The sequence below is a fragment of the Zonotrichia albicollis genome, chromosome 12, assembly GCF_047830755.1.
Source record: "Zonotrichia albicollis isolate bZonAlb1 chromosome 12, bZonAlb1.hap1, whole genome shotgun sequence".
NCBI lineage: Eukaryota > Metazoa > Chordata > Aves > Passeriformes > Passerellidae > Zonotrichia > Zonotrichia albicollis.
Genome location: NC_133830.1, coordinates 21,951,862 through 21,961,745, shown reverse-complemented (window position 1 = coordinate 21,961,745; position 9,884 = coordinate 21,951,862). Strand labels below are relative to the sequence as shown.

Below are 9,884 nucleotides of genomic sequence, written 5' to 3'. Positions count from 1 at the left end.
AGAACCTCAAAGTCCAATAGTGCTCTAGGGCAGGGGGGAAGTGAGGACGAGTAATCACTTCAGAGGACTGTAAGGACCGACTGATGTCAGCTGAGGAAACTGGAGACCAGTGGTAACCTGGGTGTGACTCTGAGGACCAACGGACTGTGTGGACCTACAGTCAGTCCCCTGTCTCCTTGGGTCATTTTCAGACCAGAGAAGAGAAAATATGAAGGAGGAAGAAGTTGTGAGCAAAAAAGGAAGTGAAAAAAACTCCTGACATGAGAAGTACATTCAATAGAGAAGTGGAAGGGCTAAAGCAGAACTGTAAAGCACATCCACTGAGAGAGTGGGAGACATGGAAGGAATTTCTGTGGGGGCTGGACACATTGTGACCACCCACACAAGCCAGGTGCCTGCTCCTCTCCTAAGAGCAACTCAGGCAATTCACAGGACAGAGGGCTGCGTATGGCCTCTCAGCTGCTCAGCAAGAAGTGACCAGCAGTCGTCTCAGGGGAAGCCATGGGCACAAGTGATCACCTCACAGGACTGCAGAGACAAATGCCCCCTTGTCTCTTCCCTCCCTGGCTGCCCCATGGCTGCACTTTGCCATCCTGACAGGCAAACAGTCTCCTTGGGTCTAGGACTAGTGGGAAGGATGTGGACCTTGTGGTGCCATAGCTGGACATCCCCTGCGTCATGCTGCTGGGGAAGTTGGTGTCATTTCTGGGCCTACCAGACCACCACAGCATCCCTACTTCTCTCTGGGACCAAAGTATTCAAAAGCTTCATGGAAACAAAAGTATTCAGTGTTTGGACACTACTGAGCTGAACTCCTCAAACTTGCCCTTGCTTGTGGTTTTGGTTCTGCCTTTGCCCCCAGTGCAGGCACTACCCAAAAGAGGGGAAGAGAAACTGCATGTTGAGGGGGGGGGAGTTGAGAGGAGGAGTCGATTGGAAACATTGTGAGGAGAGGCTGGCTCTGGTCCCCCCATGATCCCTCCAGCACTGGGCACTGTTGCCAATGAGGACAGAGCAGGGGCATGGCTCCCACCATTTCTGTTCCCATGCACAAGGGGCTCTTGGGGAGGGGGACTGGATTCCTCACCAAAGCTGGTGGGAAGGAAAGGGGAGCTGCTTGCCCCACCCCCAGGTGTTTAGAGCAGAGTAGGGGCTCCTCAGCAGTGTCCTACAGCTTTGGTCTAGGTGGAACAGCTTGTTGCCTCCTCCCTGGGAGCCCCATCCCCAGAATTAGGCAAGTGACGCAGGAGCAGCCTCAGCTGGAGGTGCCAGGAGAGGGAGGGGGTATCCCTTCTCCCTGTGTAGGGGTTAAGAAGACAGCAACCATCTTTCTCCAGTCAGGTCTGAAATCCAAAAGCCATCGTCACCTCCATAGGTGCTGATGCATCCCACAAGAACAGCGATAGGACAACAGGTGGGGAGGGGGAGTCAGGAAAACCCAGCTTAGATGCTTGAATATCTATTTTCCTAGTGCTGTTTCATTGGTCTCTTTTTCCCCGCCTTCTCCTTCTGGCTGAGATTTCCCCAGCCCCAGCTTGTCAGGGCATTTCGTGCTCAAGACCTTACTTCAGCTTCTGTCTCTCCCACACATCCCCAGCTTTCAGCTTGGGACCTCTGGGCCCCTCCCTTGACACATTGATTCTCCAATTGGTGGAGAGCCACCGCAGTGACTGCTGGGCTGGGTTAAGCTTAGGTTCCCACAGGTTCTTCCTCCTCCCCCAGTCACTGCTGCTGCTTCTTCAACCTTGCCGCGTGCACCATGCAGCCCCCTCACCTCCTCCTCTTCCTCTTTCTGCCGATCCTCCTCCCTGGGATGTGGGCAGACCCAGAGGGTAAGTGGGAGCCCTGGCTCACCTCAACCACTCTTACCACCCCCACCCTGTCAGAGAACCCCACAAGTTCTGCTCAGGGGAGGCATGGCCAGGCCACTGTGCCATATCGGGGGGGGGGGGGGGGGGTGGATGATTCCCAGCATCAGAGGGCCACCTCCCATCGTGCTCCACCCAAACATGCCTTGTCCCTGCCCACCCTTCCTGCCTCACCAGCTCCAACACAAGGCCTTGGGCACACAAGCAGAAGAGACAACAGTGGTCCCCAGCCAGGCCTTGGGTGTGGAGTTACCCTGCAAGATGTCCTCCCCCTGCAGGGAGCCCATGGGTGCCAGGCAGATCTCAGCTCCACATGGTGCTGAGGGCCTCTTCCAGCAGCCTCTCTTAGTCAGGGAGCTGCACCTGCCAGAGGGCTTTTTGGGCACTGCTGTCACACGGAGAGTTTTACCACAACCCTGTGAGATCTTACGCTTCCGGGGCAGGCAGTGTCAGACACAAAAAGTCAGGACTGATCTCTGGGCTTGGCTGGTGTCCTGGGCCTATCAGGGACCCCCAAATCTGGACAAAATGCCCTTTTCTATCAACCATCCTCCATATCCTCTGTACCATGTCCAGATCTGTGGCAGATACAGGTCCTGGCACAGGTGTTTCTCCTGGGGGGAAACATCACTCCAAACGAGCAGCAAGGTGCCCTTTCATCTGCTCTGCACAGTAATACAGCAGCTGTGGCCAGGAGGGAGGCATGGAAAGGAGGGCACAAAATGCCTAAAATCCTCTGCAGGAGACAACCACTTTGCTGAAAGAAAAATAGAGAAGGAAAAAGAGCAGTGAAGTTAGAGGAAGTTCAGACAGGAAAGCAACCCTGAGCAGGATGAAGAGCATAGAGTCATAGAAGCGCAGAAGGATTTGGGGTGAAAAGGACCCTTAAAGGCCATTAAGTCCAACCCCTCTGCCATGGACAGGAACCTTCCCTGCTCAGAGCCCCAAACAACCTGGCCTTGAATATTTCCAGGGATGGACATCCACCATATGTCTAGGTAACATGTACCAGTGTCTCACTACCCTGCACTTAAAAAATTTCTTTCTTATTATCTAGTCTGGATCCCCTGTTTCCCCTCCAGCACCTCCACTTCGTGTTTCCCCTTTAGCACCTCCACTCATCTCCTTCCTGCACCCTTTCCTGTCTCCATCCTCTCTCCTAGCAGAGCCACAGGTTATCCAGTACCTCCTGACTAGCCTCTTCGCCAACATCAGCTCTGCTGAGGTGTCATGTGTGGCACTTGTAGGGGACATAGCCATCTTTACACTGGATCCGGCCGACTGGAGCATCCACTTCCACTGGCCCTGGGTCAGCCAGGCTGCAGCTGAAGATGATGGGGAAAAGATGATGTCCCAGTACAAAATTGCTCTGCGCAATATGATCCGATTTGTGCACGACACAGTTCAGCAGACAAAACAACACTGTGAGTACAGAAACGAGCCCTGCCACACCCCTAGTCCTTCTCCCCAGGTTTTGGCTATGGCCTGCTCCCCACCAGGATGGCATTTGGGGGGATCTCACAGGGTGCAACAGCTGCTGAAACACTGCAGCTGCTGGGGAATATGACTAGCAGGGGTGGGTAGGGCAGCAGACCAAAAATACCCATTGGGGCTTCTGCCATCTAGCACAAGGAACCCCTGTGTATATCAGGGAGCTGCCGCCCAATTTACTGGAGCTGAAGGATTGACACAGCAAAGATCATGAAAGAGAAAACTGGGGCAAATACTTTGGGGACAGAATTCTTTTTAAGCAAGCACTCCACACCAGTATCCACTCCATTCTTCCAAGGGGCCTGAGGGCTTGCAGGGTGTGTGGGGTCTCCTGAAGCATGGCCTTACCCCCTGCTGCGCATTGCACCCTGCTTTCCACTGCATCCCTGTATGTGCTCTCAGACACATCCCACCTCATGCCACCCACGTTCCACCCACTCATGGGACCTCTCCATTGGCTTTGCTGTTGACAGACCCCTTGGTGGTTCAGTTCCGTGCAGGCTGTGTGCTGTACCCCAATACGACGAGCCAGGGCTTCCTGAATGTTGGCTGGGATGGCAGAGACCTCGTAGCTTTTGAGGTAGATAAACAGGGCTGGGAGGCCCAGCAGTCATCCCAGATGGCAGAGCTGGTCAGCAAGAGCCTCAACAGGCAGAAGTCTCTCAGAATACTTCTGGAGCACCTTCTTTCTATCTGGGTATGCCAGAGCAACTTCCTCACCCTGAAGAGGTATGGGAAGGAAATTCTAGAGAGACAAGGTGAGACCACCCTGACCCTGCAACAGCCAGCCCACAGGCTCCCACTCTGGGGCCCAGCTGTGCCCCACCCCTTTGCTCTCACTCCCCAGAGCTGCCTGTGGCCACGGTCTTTGCCCGCACCCCCAGCCTAGACCAGCTGCTGCTTGTTTGCCATGTCACTGGCTTCTACCCCCGTCCCATCAGCGTGGCCTGGCTGCGGGATGGCCAGGAGGTGCCTCCGGGCCCGGCGCTCAACACCAGCACCATCCTGCCCAACGCTGACCTCACCTACCAGCTCCGCAGCGTCCTGGCCGTGGCCCCCCGTGATGGGCACAGCTATGTCTGCCGTGTGCGCCACCACAGCCTGGGCACCCGCAGCCTTCTCATCCCATGGGGTAGGTGCCACCCGTGGGGGATGGGGTGCAGGCTGCAGATAGCAGCCCCGAGCCCTGTGAGGGTGGCAGCTCCTGACTGGCGCTGTGACCCTCACACAGTTGCCCTCTTCTCTCCCTGTCCCAGAAAACCACAGTGCAGCTCCAACCATAAGTATCACCATTGCAGTGCTGGTTCTTGTGGCCACAGCCTTTGCTGGGGGTTTTTGGTGGTGGAAGTGCAGGTGAGCTCTCCCTCCCATCCTCCTGCTGTAAGATTTATGGGCATATAGGTCGGTTCAGGGGTTGCAGCAGCTCTGTAGGGGTGAAGTCCCTGACTGTCACCACAGCTCACACATAGTCTTTGCAGGAAAGGTAACGAGGCTACATGGGAGACCCAGGAATTCATCATTTGAGGCCTTGCTGCCCACACAGCAACAGCTGCTTGCTCTCCGTTCTTACTTTGTGCCCCACCCCTGACCCATCAGCACCAACACGATTTTGTTCTGGAAAACAACTGCATTAAACAGCTATGAACTTCTTCTGATACATATGGTTCCTGTGTCTCTCACCCTTCTTCCCTCCTCAGGAGCTCTTCTCAGGAAACTCCTCTGTGCACTACAGATACTCCCTATTGCAGGCAGATGCTCTTCCTTTTCCTGGACTGTGGTTTGTCTCCATCTGGCATGTCAGGAGAAGCCAGTCCTCTGACAGCCCCTTCCACATCTCCCCATGGCCAGTGTCTATTCCTGACAGGGCAGTCACAACCCAAGGCCAGACCACTGTGCGGTTCCTGAGTGAGATGTGTGATGGTGCAGGCCACAAATCAGGGATAGGTGGAGAGATGTGAGCTCTTCACTGGCGAGACAAGGGAAGGGAGGAACTAAGTAACACCCCTGACATCCCTGACACATTTTGAGCACACTGAGCTGCTTCATTTCCAGGGCTGACCTCACCCTTTAGATCAGGATCTCTTCCACTTCTGACTCCTGCCCCCATGCTTCCTTCCTGTCGCTGTAAAAGCTGGAAAGATGAGGGATTGTCACCCTTCCACTATGCCTGAGAGCTATGAAAGAGCCATGCAGAGGCTCTGGGAGACTCTGAGCAACACACCCCACAGCAGAATGTGATTGTCATCAGTTCATTTTGCATTGTCCATTGGTCCTTCCTCCTCACCCTGCTCCAGTGTGAAGTCCCACTTACAGGAGACAGTGTTCTACAAATGTCTCCATCATGGGTCCTTTCTGTGGGCTGCAGTTCTTCACAACTGCTCCAGCATGGGTCCTTTCTATGGGGTCACTCCTTCAGGAACGGGCTGCTCCAGTGCGGATTGCCCTCAGGGTCACAAGTTCTGCCAGGAAGCTGCTCCAGCACAGTGTCTCCATAGCGTCACAGTCTCTCTCAGGCATAACCACCATCTACGCCATTGGACTCCTCCAAACGCTGCAGGTGGATCTCTGCAGGTGTGGACCTTCATGTGCTGCTGCAGGACAGCTGCTTCCCCAAGGTGTTCACCACAGGCTGCTCGGGGACCATCTCTGCTCAGCTGCCTGGAGCCAGCAGGGTCCCTGCCGGGCCGCTGCCGAGCGAGCTGCCAATGGTGACCGGACTGCACCTGACGTCACCTGGTGCCCGGTAGATCGCCGGCGCCTCTGCCCCTCCCGCCTCACGCTTCCATTGGCTATGCCACGGCCCGCTCGCCAATGCCATTCGTGCTCCTCTTACGTCACCGGTCACCGGGCGAGCGTGGGACAAGCCCGGCGGGGAGGTGGGGCTGCCCCGGACCCCCAGTCCTTGCCCTCGGCCCCTCCAGCCCCGGGCCTGAGCTTCCAAGCGCTCGCTGTGGCTTGCTGCCGATTCCGCATATTCCCGGGTCCAATCCTCAGCCACCCCCAGCACCGAAGAGCCGGGGATGAGCCCAAGGCGTTTCTCACCTCAGCTCCCGATTTCAAGATAAAGGCAAAAAGCCAGGAAGATGTTTGCAATTGTCAGGCCTGCTTAAAAACCCAAAGCCATGCTCCATCCCCTGTCTCGGGGAGCCAGAGAGACATGACATAGTGAAATAACCCAACCATTTGGTCCAGAATGATTAGAGCACTGTGGGCCTCATTGTCATGACATTGTTTCCCTCTTTATCTCTTTCTGTGTGCACATACCTATATGTATGAATACAAAGCATGTGTATAAAACTGCTGAAAATTTAAACTTCTAAATTTCATACCAAAGCAATAAAATCTCCCTGTTTGGGTGGGTTATCCTGCAATTCCCACCTCTTTTGAGAAACATTTCTTGCTAGTGGATATGCCAGGCAGAAATCTGAGACACCAAGGTACTATCATCTTTGGGGACTGACACCATCAAAACTGCTTCTAATGAGCTCCAGGGTAAAGCCTTTATTGTAAAATAAATTAATTGATGGATATTATAAACTGAAGAGATTAAAGCTTACCTGATCTGTGATCCTTTTATCCCTCATTCAAACAGGGTCTCTGGATGCTTTCAAAACCTTCTCACTAATACCAGTTTATTTGCAGCTGGCTGCAAAGCAGGGACAAACTTCTCAGGGGTCAGAAGGTGCCTTTGAACGGATATTTAAATTCTGATTCAGCCATACCTTATAGCCCTACTGATGACCTTGAGTAAGAACAAGGCCTATACAGGCCTATAATGATCTAAAACCCTATAATGATCAGGGTTTCTTAGGCCATTGGTTTCTCCCAGATGGTCACTAATCCCCAGAAAATGCTTTCCCACCTGCTGCTGGACTTGCAAGGGTTGCAGGAGTGAAGAGAGATAGACGAGAATCTTGACTCCATGATCAGAAGGCTGGATTTATTATTTTATGATATATAATACATTAAGACTATACTAAAAGGAATAGAGAGAAAAGTCTCAGAAGCCTCTAAGCTAAGAATAGAAAAAGAATGAATCAACAAAGGAGCTCTCTCTGATTCTCCCAGGGAGAGCTCAGTCTCTGATTGGCCCTTAATTGTAAACATGGAACATGGGCCAATCACAGATGCACCTGTTGCATTCCACAGCAGCAGATAACCATTGTTTACATTCTCTTTCTGGGGCCTCAGCCTTCCAGAAGAGGGAAAAATCCTAAAGAAAGGATTTGTCACAAAAGATGTCTGTGACACCCACCTAAGTTGTTAATACCTAATTAACAACCCCCAACGGTGATATCTCTGTCTAGATACAAGTTTTCTATTCCCCCTTAAAGGCATTGAAGACCCCAATACTTTCCAATCAAGGCACACACTTTTCAAGAAGCACAGCAGCCTATCAGTTACACTCCAATTACTGGGAAATAAGATCCACGTGGAGTATACATATGTCAGATGAGATTTGTAAATCTGCAGAAAAGGCATTAGCCATTAAAAACCTCCTGATCCCAGGACTGCATATACATTTCAGATCCCTCTCTCAATGTCCCAGTGGAAGTTACAATGGAGACGATGACTGTCAGCTTTGGTAACCTTTCTTGGAATAAATGTTTTTTCAGGACTTCCTTCAGCTCAACCAAGCCAGGTAGCAAAGAGCAATCATGATGAAGTGGTTAATAAATTACCTTCTTTTCACTCCTGGTGGGAAACTCAAGTCTTACTTCCTGCATCCATGATAACAGTTAAAAAATACCAAATCCTTCTGGTTATTGCACACAGCACAGGTTTCACAGGATCTTTTTTAAGTCCTGTGGAGGGATGGGATATTTGGAGCCCCATTTTAGAGAGAAGGAGCTAAAGCAAATGGAGAGGAGCTAATCCTCCCTCCTTTTGCATGCTCTGGTCAAATAACCTGATATGGTTTTTAGAGCACATGGAAGGATGTAGGTGACCCCTCCACTACTCCTCATATGGGAGAGACACCATGTGCATCTCTGCCAGCAGGTTGTTAAGCTTTTCATCTGATGCCAGTTTCTCCAGACCTGCTTGTTAAATTTTTCTGTTTTAGGCAATTTCTCCATCACATTCTTCAGCAATGCCTACCTTATTACTGGCCTGCAAAAATGAATTACCACCTTCCCTTCCATGCTTTCCACAGTAGTTCAGCACAGTGGAAAGTGTGTTTGCATCCACAATTTATGGCAGAGCAACCTAAATTGTTCTTTCTAAGGTACTTCCTGTTTGGAACAAACATATTTAGATAAGGAGAGAGAGCCATCTCTCTGTCATTTGTTTCCTACAAATAATCTGAACTTAGTAAATTCTGGCCTGAATTTTGGAAGCACATCCATCTTTGGTTAATAACACGTCTCTTTATTGCCTTCTCTATTTCATTATTTCTTCTCCTCTTGAAATCTCTCTAAGAGGTGCAGGGCTGATGCTTGTTGTTCACAAGAGCTGCCTGCACCATGATCCCAGAACTGAGTGACTGGGAAAGGATGCAGAAACTGTTTCAGTCATGCTGCAAAATTACTTGTTCCAGATATTTCCTTCTGTAAACATGCTTTGAATTTTAGTAATTGTCTCAAAATTGGACAAGAGATAATTTCTCTCCAATAGTGACTAAATAGACACTTTTCCTATTTCTCCTTCCAGTATAGAAATGGGGATAAACACGCTAAAAGCATCCAACAAATTATTACAGCCAGCTTGACCCCTAATTGCTCTTGTGCTTTCCTGAAGGTAAAATAAGAAGCTCTTAAACTCTATGTTCAAGACCACAGCAACTTACCAGACAATCATCACACATACCAGAGAAAGAAGGGCCAGGAATCCCAGTGGATCCTATTAATCCTTTGGCATTACTATTTACCTCAGTTTAGCCCTTTTCCTGGTGGTTTTGTTTTGTATTGTTTAGTATTGTTTAGGGTGTTTTTCTGTTCAGCCCATGTGTCTGAACTAGTAGTATGCTTATTTTACCTAGCAGCTAGAATCACTCAGCGCCATACACCACATCACCTTCCACCAGCTCAGACCCACGTCCATGGTTCATACAGCGCTCTTGGAATGTTTCTCTGACTATAGCTTTAGTTAGCTTCACTTTGCTACCCACTCCCAATGGTCTGTACTGGGACTGCAGTTCCTGTGCATCTGTGCTTGTGGAAGTGGGTTGTGTCTGATGTTTTCAAGGTATTTTTCCCCAGACCTAAAGGCAGCATCATGTGGAATGGCAGAGGGATGGATGGAGGACAGCAGTTCTGCCATGGAAGCCTTGGACCGAGGGCTCTTGCCACTGGAGGTGACAGTTTGCCACCTGGAAGTTTCTTTTCCTTTCTCATGCTGTTGGCAAGAGCAACGGCTGTCTGTGATGGGAAGAGCAGCATTTCAACTGGCAGTGAGCAAAACCGAAGGCAGTAGCAGCTCTAGCAACTGTAATTTTGAGGGCAACACAGATGAACTTGAATACTAGAGTAAAGCTGAAATCTGAAGATATCCCTCTCTTTTTCCTCTCTTATTTCTCCCTCTCCC

General features: G+C 50.8%; 1 protein-coding gene across 4 annotated transcripts; it reads left to right on the top strand.

The window, feature by feature from the left end:
• Positions 1-1,679: 1,679 nt before the first annotated feature.
• On the top strand, positions 1,680-7,372 carry LOC102061860 (antigen-presenting glycoprotein CD1d). 4 transcript variants are annotated; one of them, XM_074550211.1, is made up of 6 exons: positions 1,680-1,832; positions 3,035-3,292; positions 3,833-4,117; positions 4,207-4,491; positions 4,616-4,712; positions 5,776-7,366. In XM_074550211.1, the coding sequence occupies exons 1-6, from the start codon at positions 1,760-1,762 to the stop codon at positions 5,852-5,854; spliced, it is 1,077 nt and encodes a 358-aa protein (XP_074406312.1). In that variant the 5' UTR covers positions 1,680-1,759; the 3' UTR covers positions 5,855-7,366. The 4 variants fall into 4 exon arrangements, with proteins under 4 accessions (XP_074406312.1, XP_074406311.1, XP_074406313.1 ...); XM_074550210.1 differs by having other exon boundaries at positions 1,685-1,832; positions 3,032-3,292; positions 5,776-7,369; XM_074550212.1 differs by lacking the exon at positions 5,776-7,366 and adding an exon at positions 4,838-5,016 and having other exon boundaries at positions 1,686-1,832; positions 3,032-3,292.
• Positions 7,373-9,884: the final 2,512 nt, after the last annotated feature.